At 48.8% G+C, this 21,324-nt stretch overlaps 1 protein-coding gene across 1 annotated transcript in view; it reads right to left on the bottom strand.

Annotated features, from left to right (window-relative positions):
• LOC144167258 (uncharacterized) overlaps positions 1–20,955 on the bottom strand; it is a 56,181-nt gene extending 35,226 nt beyond the window's left edge. The window contains exon 1 of the mRNA XM_077696589.1: positions 20,824–20,955. Coding sequence (XP_077552715.1) covers positions 20,824–20,831 — 8 coding nt within the window. The 5' untranslated portion in view covers positions 20,832–20,955. The remainder of the gene's footprint in view (positions 1–20,823) is intronic.
• Positions 20,956–21,324: the final 369 nt, after the last annotated feature.

The raw sequence follows: 21,324 nt of genomic DNA, 5'->3' as shown, positions 1-21,324 counted from the left end.
GACGATCGGTGAAGCAAAAAACAGGCGGACATATACTGCCGTTGCTCATTTGGCAGCCCTGGCAACATGTTGTAAATAGGTTGCTACTTAAGCGGAGAAATTTTCTCTTAGCGGGCATAGAAAGACCAATTACTGACTGAGGGTTTCAGGTTAAGTGCTCGAGGGTTCACCAGTGCGCCACAAAACATTTCTACTGCGGTTCCCCACCCATCATATAATTTGGACTTACACGCAAATTATGTTTTTCTGTATACCAAAGCTACGAGTATCCAAATGTGGGTACCTCCTATTCGAATATGAGCCCGGTTTAATCCTTCTTACTTCCGGTTTTCATTTCAACCGCAACACATCCGTGTGGATGGTGCCGAATGCTTCAACTTGTGCCGCACTAGTCGCATTGCGATGTTCCGCGAAAGCAAAGGTGGTGGCAAGGTTCCCTAAACGACAGAGGTGCTTAGTAAGTATACTAAAGAGGAAACGGTGGCCTGCAATGCATATCGGTGTTGAGGGTTATGGGAACAGCGCAACTGTTGGTTTGGCGTGTCTATCGGATTCTTAAGCGTCTTCTTGGTTTTGCGTTAACCCTTTGCATTAAAATGGCTACTAGGTAGCCGAAACGGCAAAAAGCTTGCTTCGCTTCTCTTTTTCGCTTCAAAACTCTGATGCTAATTTGCTTCATTATCAGCAAGATGGAGCATTAGTGCCGGCGAGTGACAATGGCTGCACATTTATTTATTTATTTATTTATTTATTTATTTATTTATTTATTTATTTATTTATTTATTTATTTATTTGTTTGTTTATTTATTTATTTATTTATTTATTTATTTATTTATTTATTTATTTATTTATTATACCCTCAGAGCCAAAGACATCACAAAGGGGAGTGCGGGTAGAATACAAGTAAACACACAAGAAAAAATTAAAATACATTGTTAGCTAATTACACAAACCTACGAAAACAGACGCTGCAGAGGTCCTATTTATACAGTTCTAGCTACAAAATTTCGGAACTCTTCGCTATGAGTAATAGATGCAGCACCCGAAGGAAGGCGATTCTATTCCGCAGTAGTCCTACACAAGAAAGAGAGACAAAACTGTTGGTGTTGCACGTGTCAATTCCGACTTGGCGGTTGTGTTCGATGCGATGGGATTGGTAATTGGGCGTAGCGATAAACTGGTCATGTTAAACAGGGTGATGTTCCAGTTTGTGAAAAAGAGTTATTCGGGGCATTTTGACCCGTGCCGGAAGGGATGGGAGGGCAAGGTTAGATTTAATGGCTGTAATACCGGCTGTTTTCTATTGTAGTTAGACAGAGTAAACATAAGGAAGTTATTTTGAGCAAGTTCTAAGGCATTTGCAAGTTTATCCTGACTTCCTTCCCATACCGAGCATACGTATTCCAGTTTGGAACGTCATAGTGTTTTCTAGACCATACGTTTAAGTGGTTCTACACAAGTTCTACCTATTTAAATACGTAGATGCCTACAATGTAGATACGTTTGTTTGGGTTAAGGAGAGTTCGCTTCCAGGTTCTTTTTTTTTCCAGCATTACATATGTTAGCAGCGCCTGGACATCCTGACTTAGCCGGAAAACGTAGCGGGCGATCTGTGCGCCAGTTCATGCCGAAGGTAATGTTTTCATGGTACGCTCTTTATGTGCGCACCATGAAAACCTTCCTGACCTTTTCAAACAATTTATTCTTTGAAATATTCTCAAAATAAGAAACTTTGGGAGTTTATCCCAAAATTTAAATTATTTTTAAGTACCAGCGTGGTCGCCAAAATAGTAGCCGCAACAGTCCCGTCACACTCTCGGCAAAAGGTACACGCTTTGCTTTCAATTTCCTTAGCTTTCAAACAGCTTCTTTTATTTTATAGTTAGAAATTTACACATTCTTTCTTGCGTTTTTCTTGCACTCCATTTACCTTTACGGCCAAAGAAAAGTCTGATATTAAGCCAATCGAGAGGCTAAGGTGACCGTGTAGTATCAGTAAGCCAATGACAAGACACACGACCTTGATGTGCACCGCATAGACGCGAGCACCACATTCTTCGCTAGTGTGTATAGTAAAAAACTCAACGCCGTAAACCAGGACAGTGGCCTTCCTACAGGGACAGTATGGCTATGATTTCAGGACTTGGAAAGATTTGGCGGTAATTTTTGTACTATAAGTTAAAAGCATGCCTTTGTCCACGCTTGTGGTCCCGCTTTTGGCGTTCTGTGAGCCGTACGGCTCGCTCATCCTGTCTCCGACACTAGCGTCAAGCGCTTGGCATTCCTCGAGTGACGCAGCTCGTCTTGCAATATTCGAGGGGTGGCCGACGCCGCTTGCCGGAGCAGTCTCAAACCTCCAGATCTCGCACTACCCGCGAAATGCTGAGACGTACTCGCACCCCTTTCATCTATTGGCGGTGAGCGCGAACACAGGCGGCGCTGCGAAGCGCGCCTCCGTGACGTCAGCTTAGGGATTCTCGCATTTGTCGTCTACTTCACTCAGGATCGCTCTCCCTGGTGTTTCTTCGCGCTCGGTCAACGTCTGATGCTTGTCCGCACCATAATTTGCGTGTGGGTAACTTTTTATCGTAATAATAGGCTTAAAATCGCATACACTAGTTCATGGTGTCAATTAAAGTATAGTTTTGGATACCGCTACGGGAGAAACATTGCCGGCACCACCCCATTCCTTGCGAAGCCGGTCCTGTGCGGAGCGGGAAGATTCGGAGCTAGGCGTCAGCTTCTCATGTAAGCATTCGAACAAAAGGAGCAGTTAGCTGCTAATAACCGACAACAGCGAAAATGGAAGACCAAAACAAATTCTAGGCCTTCAGGGCTGTCGGCTTCGGCAGAAGGCATCACGATTCCCGGTAATCATATGTAAGATAAAACAGTTTTTGCAACCTTGCCGAACGCTCGAACGCGTTTTGTCATATCAGTTTACGTTTTCAATGCATGAAAGTTTGCCGACATGCACTATAGACTGCAAAAACTGTAGGTTGAGTTCCAAATAACCCAGTGTGTATATACGCGCGTGCTAATTCTATATCAGGCATCTAACCAGTATGGAGGTTTATTGAGCAAAACGAGTCACGTCTTCGTTAAATTTATAGTAACACATATATGTTTGTTAAGACCTGGAGGGATATTTCGGAACATTTTGCACAGCCATATCTTCCTGATATTCGGGTATGCGTTATAGGAAAACTGCACTCAAGAGGAGGAGGGGAAAACTTTATTTAACAATTAAATCGATCTGGTTAGTTGGCCGGGACCTCAGTCGAGGACAAGAGAGTAAGAGTAATTTTCTTCAATTCATAGAACGCCATCCTGAGTATAATAGGATTTGTTTTTTGCGAATCGAAGGGTTGGAAACCAATAGAGAGCTGCTTGGAAATATTCATCAGTTTCTATTCTTGTAATATATGCACGTGTACTATTTATTGCGCTAGTTACCGAATATATCATGCCTTCACACCGTAATCATGTCATCATTGTTCGAGTTGAGAGTCAGTTGGTTATAATAACGATATAATTACGATAGAAATTCGGAGCACAAAAGCCGCCTTCGAGTACTGTGGACCACGTTGTTTAGGCCGTGATCGCGGTGGCGTAGCACAAACCTTCTCATTGTATTTGCATGTGAATAAACAAAGTACGCTGCGGATATGCACCTCCTTGCACGCAGCCGTAATTTTATTTATTTATTTATTTATTCATACTGCCAATCCAATGCGGGATTATTGCAGGAAGTGCAAAAAAAATGCAATTTTAACAAAGTACAAACATACAACATTTACGCGTACAACATTACACAAAATTTAAAGAAGACAGTATCGGTTTGTGCACCTATGTGTGCAACAGTAAAGTATTAGTACATGACAACAATCATGCAGCTGCAAACAACGTCTGAGATACCAAAAACTAAACAAAAAAAGAAAAAAAAGAAAGAAAAAACATAACATGATGCGGTATAAGTCGAAGCTACTATGACTGAATTACATCGATGTGCGCAGGTGATTTTCCAGCAAAGACGAAAGAGTTTCATAAATCGGACCGCTTGTTACGGAGGAAGGCAAGTTGTTCCATTCATGTATGGCGAGTGGAAAGAAGGAGAACTTAAAACAGTCGGTGCGGCATTGGTATTCCCGAATTGTTAGTGGATGCGTGTGTCGTGTTGATCTGGTTTCTGCTTTTGATATATACATAAAGCTATCTATGTTTAACTGCTTGTTTACTAATTGGTATAACATATTCTGCCGAGCAAGTTTTGCTCGCTGTTTAAGAGTTAATATTCCTGCTTTTTTTAGAAGTTCTGTGGGCGAATCAGTTGTCCTGTATTTGTTATAAATAAACCTAATAGCCTTCCTCTGCACCATTTCAAGTCTTTGTATAAGTGTGTTAGTGTAAGGAAACCAGGTGACGTTTGCGTATTCCAAAGTTGGTTTTACAAATGTATTATAAGCGAGTAGTTTTGTTTGTGGTGGTGCCTGATTTAGTCGTCGCCTCAGAAAAAAGAGTCGGCGTAAGGCGACTGATGTAACATTGGCGACATGCGTGTCCCATCTAAGGTCATGTGTTAAAGTTACGCCCAGATATTTCTGTTGATTCACGACTGTCAAGGGAGTGTTATTAACGGTGTAGCAAAACGTTGATATCTGATGTTTTCTGGTTATTCTTAAAAGGGCTGATTTTGTTGTGTTCAGGGTCATCTGCCAGTCGGAGCACCAATCGGACACTGTTTGTAAAGCACTGTCAAGCGATAGATGGTCTTGGGGGGAATTGATTTTTTGGTAAATAATAGAATCATCCGCAAATAGCCTTATGTTAACACTAATATTTTTAGGTAAGTCATTGATGAATATTGTCACGGTGCAACAATTGATGAGGGCCAGCAGGGGAGAGAAAAGAGGGTTTATATTGGAAAACTTGTGCCTGATGCCTGGTAGCAGTCGCACCAAGAACACGTGCTCACGAAGGGGGCACGTTCTCGTCCTCCTCGCGGCTTAGGCGGTGATGATCATGCTTGTGATTTCCATGATGAGGATGAGGATGATGGAGACACGCCAGAACGGCGCACACCGGCTCTGGACGATTGGCGTCTTCGCTCTGTTGCTGGTTACACACGTAACACTATCCCCCTTCCGGAATAGCATCGTCCCGATGCTGAAGATCACTGTCGACAGGGTCCGAAGCCAGAATGGTCGTGAAGTCGGCTTAGCGAGAAACATACGGTTTCAAACGCACTACATGGACAGTGACTGGTCAAGATCGACGACGACCGGCAACACCAGAATTCTCGGGTACCACCTCGTAAGTTACTTCGCTAAGTTGACGAAGCACCTTGTACGGCCCGAAATAATTGCGCAGAAGCTTCGTCGATAACCCCCGACGTCGAACGGGTATCCAAACCCAAACAAGGTCACCCGGTGCAAACGCCGCGTGACGGCGGCGAAGGTCGTAACGGGAGGCGTCCAGGTGCTGGTGTTCAGTGATGCGGAGGCGGGCAAGCTGCCGGGCTTCCTCAGCGCGTTGTATGAATTGCTGGGAAGAGATGTCATATTCGTCGGTGATGTCATGAAGCAGCATGGCGTCTAGCATTGTGGTAGCTTCTCTGCCGTAGAGGAGGGTGAACGGTGTCATTCGAGTCGTTTCCTGCTGGGCCGTATTGTACGCAAAGGTGATGTAGGGGAGGACTGCATCCCAGGTCCGGTGTTCAACATCAGCGTACATGCTGAGCATGTCGGCGATGGTTTTGTTGAGCCGTTCCGTCAAACCGTTCGTCTGAGGGTGGTACGCACTGGCTTTTCGTTGAGACGTGCCGCTGAGTGTGAGTACTTCGTGCAGAAGTTTCGCGGTAAATGCGGTTCCACGGTCCGTAATAACAACTTTGGGAGCCTCATGTCGGAGAACTATCCTTGTGAGGAAAAACTGTGCCACTTCAAGCGCGGTGGCCTTTGGAAGAGCTTTTGTTTCGGCGTACTTGGTAAAGTAGTCAGTGGCGACTGCTATCCACCTGTTTCCCGCTGTAGAGGTAGGAAAGGGGCCCAGCAGGTCCATTCCCACTTGCTGGAACGGCACTTGGGGAATTTGAATTGGTTGGAGAAATCCGGCTGGTCTGCCGGGCTGCGCCTTGCGTCTCTGGCAGTCGCGACACGTTCGGACGTACTGCCTCACGTTCGCCGAGAGCTTGGGCCAGTAACACGCCTTCTTGATTCTTGCAAGCGTGCGTGCGTAACCAAGGTGGCCAGCGGACGGCTCATCATGACAAGCCTGCAAGATGTCGTTTCGTAAGGGTGACGGAACGACGAGGAGGTGACGCCGGCCATTCGGGGCGAAGTTTCGTTTATATAACACGCCGCTGCGAAGGCAGAATGTTGGCAGACCTCTAATAAAAGACTTGGGTGGCCTGTTGGCCTTGCCTTGCAAGAAGTCGATCACTGGTAGCAGTTCTTGGTCTTCCTGCTGCTGTTCCGAAATGGTGGCCGCACTGAGGAGTCCAATCAATTGTCCATCGTCGACGTCATCGTCATCAGCGGGAGCGTTACCGACCGGCGCTCTCGAGAGGCAGTCGGCATCTGAATGTCGCTTACCAGATTTGTAGACGACGGTCATATCAAACTCTTGGAGTCTGAGGCTCGAGCGTGCCAAGCGGCCAGTCGGGTTTCTCAGGTTTGTAAGCCAGCACAGCGAGTGATGGTCGCTTACAACTCTGAACGCACGGCCATACAGGTACGGTCGAAATTTTAGGACGGCCCACACAACCGCTAAGCACTCCTTTTCGGTGGCCGAGTAATTTCTTTCGGCCCGTGACAGCGTCCGGCTTGCGTAGGCAATGGCTCGTTCGGCACCATCTTGCCATTGGACGAGGACAGCGCCTAGCCCCACATTGCTGGCATCAGTGTGCACCATAGTGGCGGCCTCCTCGTCGAAGTGCCCTAAAACTGGTGGGGTCTGCAGGCAACGCCGTAGCTGCTCGAAAGCTTCTTGCTGTTCAGCGGACCAGACAAACGTGACGTCATTGCGAGTAAGGCGCGTGAGAGGGGCTGCAATGTGGGCGAAATTGGCAATGAATCGCCGATAGTATAAGCAGAGGCCCAGGAAACGCAGGACGGACTTTTTGTCAGTAGGTGTTTCGAAACGAGAAACAGCTGAAAGCTTGTCAGGGTCGGCGCGAATTCCAGCGCTGCTAACGACGTGGCCGAGAAAGAGCAGCTCCTTATAGCCGAAATGACACTTTTCCGGCTTGAGTGTGAGTGAAGCAGATCGTATGGCCTGGAGGACGGATGACAGTCGCTCTAGGTGTTCCTCGAATGTATTTGAGAATACGACGACGTCATCTAGGTAAACAAGGCACGTTTGCCACTTCAGGCCAGATAGAACAGTGTCCATCATACGCTGAAAAGTTGCGGGTGCGGAGCACAAGCCAAAAGGAAGAACCTTAAACTCGTACAGCCCATCGGGAGTTACGAAGGCGGTCTTCTCACGATCCCGCTCGTCGACCTCTATCTGACAATAACCGCTCTTCAAATCCATGGACGAAAAGTAATGAGCGTGCCGCAGGCGGTCAAGGGAGTCATCTATCCGAGGCAACGGATATACGTCCTTTTTCGTCACCTGATTGAGTTTGCGATAGTCGACGCAGAATCGCCAGGTGCCATCTTTTTTTTTTCACCAGAACGACTGGCGATGCCCAGGGGCTTTTCGAAGGCTGAATGACGTCATCAGCGAGCATCTCTTGCACCTGCCGCCGTATCGCGTCGCGCTCCTTTGGTGACACGCGGTAGGGATGTTGGTAAACGGGGCGCTCAGATTCGTCCGTGATGATGCGGTGTTTTGTGAGCGGAGTTTGTCGGACGCGTGACGTTGACGAGAAACAGTCGGTGAAGCTGTGCAACAGTTCCAAGAGCTTTTCTCGCTTTGTTTGCGGTAAGCGCGGGTTAACGTCAAGTGAAAGCTTGCTCGTCGCCTTGGGAGTCGGGTCGGTCTGAAGCAGAAAGCAATCCGTCGTGTCTGGGACGTCCTCAAATACTGCCACGGTAGTTCCTTCGGCGATTTCGCGACGCTCGTTCGAGAAAATCGTGAGCAGAACCTCTGTAACACCGCGCGTAATGGTGACCAATCCCCGAGCGAGAGCGATTCCATGCTGAAGTAGAAGCGGGCCGATAGCTTCCGCGATTCCATCGCCACTGGAGAGGTCGTCGCGCTTAACGCGAACAAGCACGCATGACCGTGGGGGCACGCTAGTGTCGCCGATGGTGCGCAGAGGTATGCGTTGTTCATGACCTTCCGGGGTGGTCTCCTTCCTCGAAAAGCTGACGAACTGTTCGCGGATGTTTATCACAGCATCGTGCTCCTGACCATCCCCAGGATCACGTCCTTACAGCACTGAGGAAGGATTACGAAGGTCGCGACGTAATCACTGTCCCCTATTCTAACTCTGGCGGTGCATGTGCCCGCGGGTGTCATCAAGTGGCCGCCGGCCGTTCGAATTTGGGGTCCGTCCCATGGTGTCTTCACTTTTCTTAGTCGGTCCACGAGCTGCTGGCTCAGTATTGAATAACTTGCTCCAGTGTCCACAAGTGCCGTTAGCTCGTGTCCGTCGATGGCGACTAAAAGATCGGCACTCGTGATAGCGTCGACGTCCTTGTTTGCCGCCGTAACATCGTCAGCCGTCGATGGTGCTGGGAGGTCTTCAGTGCTTCCGCCGCTAGCAACCTTGCCTCCCAAGGTTGCTCCCTTTAGTTTCCCCGCCGCGGACTTGGAGACCGCCTTGTTGGGGAGCCTCTGTAATCGCGACGGGTGGGCGAAGCATAGCGGGCTGGCGACGGCGAACGTGACGGACGACTCTCCTCGGAAGACTGACGCGTGGCGAGGTACTCAGAAATGGCGACGGGCCGTTCGCCAAAACGAGGACGGCGGGCGGTCGGCGGGAATCCTGGTAGCCCGATCTCGCGGTAGGGGCAGCGTCGATAAACATTCCCTGGCTCGCCACAGTGATAGCACAATGGCTGGCGGTCCTCGGTGCGCCACACGTCGGTCTTGCGGATTTGCGGACGAGCCGGGAATTCCCTTTGTGGCCAAGAGCCAGGAGGTTGCGGTCGGGAGTACATCGGGGGTGGCATAGTCGCCGCGGTCGGCGCTGTGGCCATGTGACAGCGGAGAGCAGTCGCGTAATCCATTTGGGGCATAAGCTGGGTTCGGGGCGGCTCAGGAGCGCAAATTGCTTGACGAAGGGGCTCAGGAGCAGAAATTGCTTGGCGAATTTCTTGCCGCACAACATCCGCAACCGAGATGACAGCTGGCTGCGACGGCGCTATTCCTATTCCGCACTTTGCCAACTCCTCACGAATAACCGAGCGGACAAGTTCGCGCAGGTTGTTGCCGCCCATAGTGGTGGACAGTGATGCCGCGGACGGGCTCGGAGTTTTGATCGACGTTCGGGCATACTGGCGGCACCGCTCCTGCACAGCTCGCTCAATGGCAGTTGCCTCCTTAATACATTCTTGCACAGTACGCGGTGGGTTGCGCACAAGGCCTGCGAAGAGCTGTTCATTGACGCCGTGCATGAGATACCGAAGCTTTTTGGGCTCGGACATATCGGGATCCCCGCACCGGAACAGACGGGCCATGTCCTCGACAAACATCCCGTCGCTTTCAGTTGGCTTTTGTATCCGTATTTCCAGAAGGCTTTGCGCACGGTCTCGACGGTCGCTGCTGGCGAAGCTGTCGCGCACTTCCCGGCGGAAATCGTCCCATGTCTCTAACCTTCGTTCGCAATTTTTAAACCAAATCCGCGCCCCGTCTTCTAGCGAGTAGTAGACATTCTCAAGCTTTTGTTCAGGTGTCCACTTGTTGAAACTGGCGACGCGCTCGAATTGGTCAAGCCAGTCATCTACGTCCTCGGAATCGGTTCCGTAAAAGCTGCTGGGAGTACGGGGCTGATGAAGCATCAGCTGAGGCGGCAGCGATGCTTGAGCCTTTTCCTCTGGTTCAGAAACCTGGCGCCTTGGTGCGGTGTCAAGCAGGAGGCCGTGTTCTGGAGGTAGGCCTAGCTTGCGGCGGCTGCAGCGATGTACGGGCGTGCAGACGCTGGGAGGTCGCTCAGGGCTTTCAGAGGGCGACCTGGGCATCAGATGCCCCGGTACCCAGCTCCTCCACCAGTGTCACGGTGCAACAATTGATGAGGGCCAGCAGGGGAGAGAAAAGAGGGTTTATATTGGAAAACTTGTGCCTGATGCCTGGTAGCAGTCGCACCAAGAACACGCGCTCACGAAGGGGGCACGTTCTCGTCTTCCTCGCGGCTTAGGCGGTGATGATCATGCTTGTGATATCCAAGATGAGGATGAGGATGATGGAGACACGCCAGAAGGGCGCACACCGGCTCTGGACGATTGGCATCTGCGCTCTGTTGCTGGTTACACGCGTAACAATATTAAAAATAAGATAGGTGCCAAAACACTACCTTGGAGTACACCCGATGTGACTTTGACTATGGATGACCTTTCTTGATGAATTTGAACGTATTGTGATCGGTTGGACAAGTAGTCTTTTATCCAGTCACTGATTGCGCCTTTTCCTATGGTTGCTTCTAGTTTCTTTAATAGTTTTGTGTGAGGTACCCGGTCGAATGCTTTTGAGAAATCAAGCATTATAAGGTCCATTTGTTTCTGGTGGTCTACGCTTAAGGAGAGGTCATGAATCAATTCAATAAGTTGGGTGACAGTTGACATACCTTGACGAAACCTGTGCTGATATGGTGATAAAATATGCTCATGGGCAAGAAAAGTTGTTATGTGTTTCAGGATAATATGTTCAAGTAATTTACATGCGGTGCTTGTCAGGGAAATTGGTCTGAAGTTGGAGGCATCTGCTTCGCTGCCGCTTTTGTGTACGGGGATTACTTTTGCTATTTTCTATTCGGCGGGTAGCGAGCTAGTTGACAAAGATTTGGTAAAAATTATGCACAGACACTTGGCCATCCATTCAGCGTATCTTTTGAGAAATACATTAGGTATATTGTCGGGTCCAGCCCCTTTTTTAGTATCAAGCATTAACAAAATGTTGAGAACACCGGCTTCGGACACTGTAAGTGGGGGAAGTTGCTGGTTCAAAGGAATGCTTATGTCAGGACAGATTCCGTTATCTTCAGTAAAGACTGACTTAAAATGATCGTTAAACAGGTTGGCTTTCATTTTATTATCATCAGGGGAAGCAATGTTGGAGGCACATTTTTTAGGGTTCAAATAATTCCAAAATTTTTGGGGAGATGTTTCCAAAAACATAGGGAGCGTATGGCTAAAATACGTATCTTTGGCAGATTTTACTTTTCTTTTCATACTCGTTAGCGCTAAGCTAAGATTGTTTCTAAGTTAAGGGTCACGTTTAGCCTTAAGCTGTTTTCTAAGCCTGTTCACTTTGCGCTTGTGCCAATTTGTGAAGAAGGGAATGTATGCCATACAAAATGAAGGAAATATCCACACGACCTTTGTGAGGCTCCCAAACATCCCGAAACCTCCTAATAAGAAGTTGGTGATGGCGCAGAAAAATTAATGCGTTGGGCAGAAAAACAAAAGCAAGAGAAACATCAATCCGATACAAGACAACAACGAAATAAACAGAAGAAAGCCGCTTTATTTCCTGCTGTGCGATGAGCATGTAGAGGCCGCTGCTTGGTACGTAGTATTAGACTGTTGAGTCTTCAAAGGAGCATCTCAAAAATACTGCAGGGAAGCCTACGCATTTTAAATACTTATCGAGAAGCTCTGATCGCTGATCCTCGCGAATAAGCAAGAAAGGACGAGTTACACACGATATTCTGACCGATACTCTGAAGAAAGTTGTTCTCTATATCTTCGTGTGTTGCAAACTTGTGGGGGATACAGCTTCAGATTATTCAGATGCGTCAGAAGCTGGCAAAATATCTGAGTCGCTAGAAATACGCTTTTTAACGCACCACAGCAACGAAGCGGGCGATTTCTAGCCCAGGCACTGTTGCCCTCACAAGCGGAGTGTAGCAGACGGCAGCGGCTCGAATCCCTAAGCCGACGTCAGAGCCAGGGGGCTCCACTCAAATATCTCACCGCCAATACGGCGAAGCTCGCGTGTACGTGGCGAGTCACGTGGCAGGCGGCGAACCAGCTGCGGAGAGCGCATGCGGCAATGCGGCAAGCTTGCATTGGCGGCAGCGCGGGTGGCTCGCAGATGAGCTTGAAGCAAGAGCTCGGGCCACCGAGTCACATGATGCTTTGCTAAAGGTGCGGTGCAGCTGCGTTCAATGAATGCCAAATTCTTCGGTACGGCGAAACCGTTCGACAAGGTTAGTACAACTTTTATTTGAAAATTAGTTCTTTTCCTTCGTGTTTTTAGCGCGTGCTACTCTAGCTACTCTGCTACTAGCTACTAGCTACTCTGCCAGAGTGGTCTGTACAGCGCAAGGCGACGATTCCATCCAACTAAGCCAGAGCCACGAAAATTATAGCACCCTTATGCGGGGGTGCCCTAAGATGACGTCTCAGCTTGTGCTTCTGCCGGACGACGCTGTTTCCAAAGTCTCGGTAGTTATACTAGCGTAGATTTATGAATGCACTAGAATGCATATTTTAAAAGGTGCTTTCAGCACAGTGCACGCTACATTGTTATAAAAAGTCCATCCGCATCCTTTCGTGTGAGGCACTGTTTCATTGTACGACGGCCGACTTAAACCAGCCACAACAGGCACTGAGGCCGTTTGCTTCCACGGGAAAACCTCAGGGGCAGGAAAGCCCAACCTAGGCGCCAACGCGTTTTTTCCCTTGGGCGCGCTTTTCTACAAAAAACTGCAAAAAACCGTCTTGTTTGTTTCCCAGTAAAGAATGCGGCTGCAGCTGAGCGTCAATAAAATTTAGTGTGATTGCACTCTGTGAACCAAGATGACCAGAAAAGCTGTGCGAGTGCGAGCACACGAAGGGACAAACACGCTTGTTTGTAGTTTGCGATTACCCGCAATTCGCAAGCTAAGAAACAAGATATTGGCCAATACAAATTCTACTTCTCAGCGACGAACAGAATAACATTACGCACAACATGAGCGGGCGAATAAACGGAGCGGAACTTTTCTACACCAGGCATAACGCCAGCGACGTTACACTAGTGGAAGCTAGTGCGCCTGCAAGGTTAGCTTACGACGTCCTATACAGTCAAATCACGTTACTACTAGCCCCACACTAACGAATTACTCATATCTGCGGATATTTTAGGAATCCGCACCAGATTGCATATATTGTATATGTAAAAGTATTTCAGAACTGCGAACTTCCACGTAGTGCATAATTCAGACTAACGCACGTAATTTATTTTCTCCATTATAATCGAGGTACATCACTGTTACGAATTCGCCTAAAAGTAACAGCGTCGAAAGTCTCTCGTGAAGCGGAAACAGCCGTTTCTCTCTGGATTGCCTGAGTACAGTAGCTATCATCATCACCAAGTCGAGTGCTAACACCTAGCGCTACCAGAAAGCTGTGGTTTATTGTGCAGTGGCCTCGCAGGCCTAGCCGCGTTTGCCTCGTTACTCTCTCATATTGTTCGGTCGTATTGTATGGCCGTTCGGACGTTCTTCGCGCAAATCACGCGTGGGGGCAGGTATTTCGTTGCTGTGGGGGATCTTGCTGCGAAGTTACTGCAATATTTAAAGACGAATGGAGCTACCGACAAAGAAAAGAAGAAGCGACACCAGTCATACTTTTTAGTGAAGATGACGACACGAAGGAAGACGACTGTGGTATACCGAACACAGAAGATGAAACCATGTCGAATACTGAGTTTTTGGTGCGCATGAAGATATTCCACACTTTTATTGCTCGGTCAATGACGTACCCGATAAGCTGTTGTGCAAGGTGGAATATGTAGAGGCATTTATATTCGGTTGTGCATGCTTTACGCGCTAGAAGAAAATGACTGATTCCTTCAAATAAAGTTGCTGAAGTGAGCGCAACATTTTAATCTGAGAGTTTGCCTGTCTGCACACGCGTCTACTGCTAACGTACGTCATTTTCATACCTAGGTTTGGAAAGAACACGCAATGCACTGGATTACAACTGCCAGTTTTCATTACAACAATATTTCAAAATAACGAACAATTTACGGTGGTCCGAAATGATTTGTTATATCATGATTTGACTGTAGTAGCTAAACAGGAAGAGTAAAGGGCCTTCGTGGCCATGACAAGGGGAAACGCTGCAGATGAGGACGGGCCCGCAGCGGGGTCCCAAGAGGCCTTTGTGGCATCCTCAACCCCTGCCGAAACCGAAAGTAACGGACTTCGTCGTTGTGCTCAAACCCCTGACTCAGCTGTTCCTCGTCGACGCTTTCCCCGAGAACGGGGCCGGTCGCGCGCTCATCGCCTGCCTCGGAGTGACCGCGACACGGCTAGTTACTGTAGTGATGGTGCAGGAACAAAATCTCATCTTAGTCTACTCCTCGCACCAGCACATAGCGGACAAACGTATCGGTGAGTTTGCGGTTCCCTTACCCGCCGGACCGTTGCCCCTGTTCGGTTACTTGCGGGCGGACACTCAAGAGTCCTGTTATGAAGGGGCGACCCTGCGCAGCTCCGATACCGAAGCCGCACTTCGTGAGAGCCTTTACTGGCCTGAAGGCGAGATTCTACACGTCCGGCGACTGGGCACCTCTAATAAGGTGCGCCTCTCTTGTTCCGGCAAGGTGAAGCCCAGGTACAGTCTTTGTCAAAACTTTGTGGGCCACGGCGACCGTGTCCGGAGCAGGCGCGCGGCCAAGCAGGGGCGCTTCGCTTGCAGCTCAGGGTTCGCACAGATCCTTGAAAACCTTGAAAACCCTTGAATTTATAAGTGTCAATTTCAAGGCCTGGAAAGCCCTTGAATTTTTAGGTGGTCCTTGAATACCCTTGATTCTTCTGGAGAGAATCAATGGCTCTGTCTTTTCTCAGGAGTTTAAAGTGTCGGTCGTGGACTTTAGGTGTTAACAAATCTAAAGAAACATTGTAACAGGGAAGTTTCAGCGTATTGCGTGAAGTTACCAGTTTGGTGGATTTTCAGTATTACGAGGCAACTTTGGGAGCAGGCACTCATTACTCTAATCCATGTCACAATACAATCCCCTGGCTTCTGTTCTCTCTCTTGCATCTTCCATCTAGTCTGTGGACGCTTGCCCACTGCATGTTTGCTGTGCCTCATATGCTCCATCTGCGTTTGCTTGTACGTGCAAATGGTGGACGCGTACATAGTTCGTCCTGCCTTACAGCAACACTTGCTGATTTAATTTCAGCTGGTGCTCTTGCTGACAAAGCATGCAATGCAGGCAATGCGACGAACTTTTGAAATAAAACAGCGTGAGCAAAACACCAAGAAAAAAGAAACACCTTTAACTACCAACCATGAAATAAAAAATGGAGCTGGGGGAGCATTCACGAACCCGTTAGTGCCTATCTAAATGTGCACTAACTCCCGCTTAGGTATTGCGCAATAAAAACCTTTGCCTTGTGTTGAAAAAGTTATAAATAATACCAGATAAAACATTAGATGGGGACCTTGAAAATTTTTTTCTGGTCCTTGAAAGTTCTTTAAAACCCTTGAATTTTTGCTTTTGAAGCCTGTACGAAACCTGCAGCTGTGGGCTCGCTGCGCGGCTAAAGAGAGCGAGAGGAACTTTTACTTTTCCTTTTGTTGTGTTTCCGGCGCGACAACTGCTGCGAAAAGTGCCTGCGCTGAAGCGGAGTGCGCCTGCTCTGACAAACCAACCCCGCTGCACTTATCGCGCAAGCCATACTCCTCTCTCCTCTCTTTTGTTCAATCTCGCCATGGCTCATCTCCCCCCACTGCTGAAAGATATCGCCAGCGTAGGGCACGCTCTGTAGGCCGACGATATCACGCTGTGGGCAACCCAGGTTTCCCTTGGCAGCATTGAGACCAGCCTGCAGCATACAGCATCGGTCGTAGATGAATACGCCCGCCGCTGCGGCCTCGAATGTTCACCTGAAAAATCGGAGTACGTTCATCTTTGCCCCAAAGCAAAAGACACGTCTTAAATCGCACTTTCCTTGCGCACCGGGCCAATCCCGGAACGCGAAGAAATCCGCGTCTTGGGGATGTTCATACACAAGAGCAGGAAAGTCGACACAACCCTGCGCAAGTTACGCATGGTCGGGGATCAAGTGGGCCGCATGGTTCGTCGGGTCTCGAACAAGCGGGGGGTCTCAGAAGCCGCGATGCTTTGCGCCTCGCCAACGCTTTCGTGACCAGTCGGATCCTCTACTGGACACCCTACCTAAGTTTGCGCAAATGGGATGTGCACACGCTCGAAGTCATTCTCCTTAAAATATACAGGCGCGCCCTCGACCTTCCGATCTCGACATCTAACCAATGTCTTGCAGATTTGGTCATGACCAACACGTACGGGGAACTCAAAGAGGGCCATCTCCATAACCAGTACCTGCTGCTTACCAAATCGCACCCTGGGAGATGCCTGTTACAACGCTTCCATATCTCTTACAGCTATCAGGCAGAAGAGCGCACCACGATCCCAGAGGACTGGCGTGGTGCGTTGGATATCCAGCCTCTGCCCCAAAACATGGCTAGGGGGACTCACGAAGGCAGACGAACTGCGCGGGTTACAGCCTTCAAAGGGGGCCATGGGTCCCGGCTTGGAATATTCTACACAGACGCGTCTGGCCCTCACCATGGGTGTGTGGTACACGGCAGCCGTAGTCCATCAAAATGTGCCTGTTCCAGGGCTCACTTTTCGAACCTCGGACATTACACACGCGGAGGAAGTCGACATAGCTCTTGCTGCAGCAGACCCCGCTTCTCGGATCATTATTACCGATTCACGGAGTGCGTGCCAAAATCTTACGAAAGGTCTCATCACCATTCGCGCTGCTCGAATCCTCAAGGCCTGTTGTTATATAAACCGCCCAAATACACGTTCCGTCATCTGGACTCCAGGTCACGCAGTTCTGGGTGATAACGAGGCTGCCGATGCCTCAGCCCACGCGCTTGATTCCCAGGACCCTCCTCGCTATCCATCGCGTGACGATCCAGAACCTAACCCGGTCACCTCATTTCGCGACATCGCAGCGACGTACAAATCGAACAGGCTCCGATTTCCGCCTCCGACGCCGGGCCTGACTAAGGCTGACGAGCGCTGGCTCTTACGTGTATACACTAACGCGGTATTGTGCCCGGCGATACTTAAGCATTTCAATCCGGGCTTCTCCGGGGAATGCCCACACTGTGATCATCCGTTTACAGATACTTTCCGCATGGTGTGGGCATGCCCATCTAACCTGGCGGTCTCCCCAATCCCGTCCCGTTCTCCGCCGACCCGTGAGAGCTGGGAGGCTGCCCTGCTCGGCTGCTCGACCTTGGAGGGCCAAAGAGCCCTCGTGGCCAGGGCGCGCGCCGCCGCGGAAGCCACAGGGGTCCCGGACTAGGGACTCCTCCTAGAGTTTGTACAGGGTCGGCTCTTAAGGCCGCCCATATCTCTCACTTGTACATGCACCTAATAAATGTTTTTCACCAACACCACCTTAAGCCTGGGCGGGAGCGGGCCTACGACGTATCGGCTTCAGCCTCCCAACGCTCCGCCAACCCATGCCTTGGCGGCTCCAGCAGCGACGGTCGCACCTCTTCGGTCAGCGGCATTGAACCGTCGTCCTGTGATACAAAGGACCTAGTAACGGAAAGGTCCTCCGGAATCCCAGCCTCACTACGCTAGTCGGCCAATAACACAACAGCACGCGGGTACCAGCTCTTCTCGGCGCCCGGCAATTTCCTCACGTCAACACGCATGACCTTCGAAAGCCTCACCTGTAATGCCATATCTTGCAAAGACATTGTTTGGGTTCTTAGGCAGAAGTGTCTTCGGAGAGTTTCGTAGTTTGTTCGCGTGTGTTTTCTTTGCTCTGTTTTGTTTGTTTCCATGGTGATAAATGTCTTTTCTGAAGCCCGCACCCGTTCCCATCTTTTCTGCCGGGCAGGACGCGTGACAGATACCCATCATCCTAATCTCAGTTGTATAAAATCTGTTTCCCTAGGCAATAGGCAACTGAATAAGCGACAGCTTGCATTTCCATCCTCGGGAAAAGGCTGGGTTGAAAACAGGGTACTCTACAATAGACCACATCCATGTTATCAATCAGGTAACACACAAATTTGTGGAGCATAATAGGACCCTTTACATGGTATTTGTAGACGAAGAAAAAAGCGTTTGATTCAGTAAGCGCTGCAGTACCGCTGGAAGATTCGAAAAATGAAGAAATGTAGGAGACCGCCGTGAGACTGCGAAACCACATATATGACTAATATACCGCAACAACCCTCAACACGAAACGCCAAAAAAATTTCAGCCAGAAAAGAAGTGCAAGAGGGAGATACCATCCCTGCGAAAGTGTTCACAGCACGTATGAAGCGGGTATTCAGGAAGCTTGACTTGAAGAGGGAAGATTACGGATAAACGAAAAACACTTGATCCAGTTGAGTTTTTTAGACGACCTTCGCTTTGTCAGTGAGTCAGCAAAGCGCGTGCACGAATTGTTAAAGAACTACAGCCAAAAAACTTGACCTGTGGGGCTACAAAGAAATATTAGCAATCCAAAGTAATTGTAAATAAGCATGCTGAAAGCACCCTCGTCAGTTAGGGTGACGCAACGCTAGATCAAAAGAAGCGTGTAACTACGGACGGCAAATTGTCCATGTTGATCAAAAGGACGAGACAGAAATACGGCTCACAAAAGGTATGGGCTGGGCTGCACTCAGAAAAAAATGGAAAAGTAAGCTACCTCCGTCACTAAAAAATACTAGACAAACAATGCATCGTCCCAGTAACGATTTATCTAGAAGAACCGCGGCGCTTACTAAACAAGCGATAAGCAAGCTCAGGTCGGCTCAACGGGCCATGGAACCAAGGTTCATTGAAATTAAGGATGATAGGAGTGACTACCCGGATCAGGAAACAAGTCGCTGGGATCAGGGAGGAAATTGCAGATCACGTGAATGCAGATAAAATCCGCGTTCGCACGCGGCTTATTGGCTTTGCTGCTCTAACGCGTCTGCGCTCGACAGAAAATTCCGAGAAATCTCCTCTAACGTGAAACCTGAGGAGGAGCGAAGCATGTATTCTATAAGTGTGGTCCTGGCACCTTGGCGTTCTTTACCACGGAGATAAAGCCATTGGGAGGTAGAGTTATACAGCTTTCCTGTAAAATCTCTTGTCTTTGACGCACGAAGCTTTCTAGCGCGAGGTGCAAATAAGTGTCCCGGTGTTTTTTTAGTGTTCGTTACGAAGCGCCCCAGCGCGAGGCGTATACGAGTGTACCGGTGTTCCTAAAGTGCAGAGCACTTTATGGACTCATCTTGTCATCTTAGCTCGCTAACTGTTGATGCGACTGCCGGAATCAGGCGATGCAGCGAGATAACGGACCCAAGTAGAGCGCTATGTACCGTAGTCAGGGGGTCACGCCGAGGCTTCGAAAACCACGCGGTTTAAATAGTCATATCCGTTCGAACCTCGTGAACCACTGGCGCTTGTCATAGATCTCTCCGTTGTTTAGCGCAAAGAAAACTTCAGGTAAATTTGAAGAAAAACCTGTATATAACGGGCAGCCCCCCCCCCCCATTATTTTAGTTAGGAACGCTCGTTGGGGTGGATTTTACGATAGTAAGCGAAAAAAGCGGCTGAGCAAGAAAAAAATGTCACCTTCGAAATGACGCAGAAAGGCTCCAGCCGCGCAAAAAAAATGGCGCGTTTCAAATGCCGCATAAACGGTCCAGCCGCGCAATAAAATAATGGTGCGTTCGAAATGACGCAGAAAGGCTCCAGCCGCGCATGAGAAAAATTACATGTTGGAAATGATACATAGCAGCCCCGGTATACGAATTTAAAGCAAGCACAAAAATAACAGAACTCCCGCTGGATCAGTTTAAGGCATGAGGCGCAGGAGCACTGCAAAAGCGTTAAATGTGAAATGCATTGGGTGGCAGCAGTGGGCGCATAATGGCGCTGCATGCTCATTATGGCGAATCTCTGCTCCGCACTTCCCACAGCTTTAACATTGAGTGAAACAGGTTTAATTTTTTTTTAACGCAGTACGTTCTAACGCGAGGCGTAAACGAGTTTCCCGTTGTGTTAGTGCCGTGAGTACACGAGTCGACGAATACGACGAGGATTCCGACGACGACAGTAGACGCCCACAGCCTCAGCCCGTTAGGGGCTTCACCCCTTAAAGAAAACAAAAGTGCTACCACGAACGAAATTGTCGCCACGGGCGGACTCAGGTTTCTGCGCGCGTTACTAGGGTTCCGATTTCGAACTTTATTATAATATTTATGTTTACGGAGAGTTTGCGATTTGTTAGAAGAGTTGCGTGAAAAATCTTTAGCGTAATAACGGTGACAATCTAATACAACGTATTGTGGCATGACAACCTTGGCAGTGTGTCGGTGGCGTCGTAAAATCACCCCCTATCTGAGAGTCAATATTGCCACCCAGCTTTTCCCCCTTTCCGTCCAACGTAACGGACGTTCGCTGCAGTGGCGACCAGTTGTGGCCCCACTCTGCTTAGTGGTGCAGCGGCTGCTGTGGCGTGTTTTCAAAACGTTTAAATAAAAGTACTCAGCACTGTGTAGCTTAAGTATTGTTCACTACCGACTTTACTGGCAGGATACGACACGTTCGAACAAATTTTGCTTGAAGTAAATTTTCGTTCTAGTTAAACCGCAGGTAAAAGGATAAAAAAGCCAGGTCTCAGGTTGGCATGCCAGTCACTGTCTGGCCACCACCTCAATGTAAACTAATCGAGCCACTTACCTGTCCATAATCTCAGCAACACGTGAGTACAATGAAGGTGATTTTTCAGCGTCAATTCCCAGGCAAAAGGAAACGAAGGACTGCCTCTTAGAAACAAGGTCTATGGAGCGGACAGCTGTCACATCGGCAACAAATCTCGAGCCCTTCTGTCGCGGCGATTGAAGAACCAAAACAGAACGGCACCTTGCCTAGCTCTACTGGAAGTACTTTCTATTGAACATCTTTATCTCTACCAAGTGGACCCTGTAGTGCTCACAACAGGTACGGGCAAAAAGAAAACTCCAGAAAATTGTTGATAAGCCGTGTTGTTCAGGGATATGACCGATGCGTTATCGTACATCGAGGGTCAAATGCTTCAGTGAAGTGTTTGGGAGTAAACCGTATAAAAGTCCTTGTTAAGTTCGGGCGCCTCAAATAATATCGCCTAGCAACTGGAAATCTATTGGTAGGTATAGCGTGTTTACCTTTATTGTGTTTGTTTTCACACCGGCCGAGCTGACT

Source organism: Haemaphysalis longicornis, unplaced genomic scaffold, assembly GCF_048455015.1.
Source record: "Haemaphysalis longicornis isolate Haplotype H1 unplaced genomic scaffold, Haemaphysalis longicornis Haplotype H1 scaffold_2, whole genome shotgun sequence".
In the NCBI taxonomy this organism is placed as follows: Eukaryota; Metazoa; Arthropoda; class Arachnida; order Ixodida; family Ixodidae; genus Haemaphysalis; species Haemaphysalis longicornis.
Note: the sequence above shows the minus strand (reverse complement) of the source record. Positions and strands in the feature narration are given on the sequence as shown.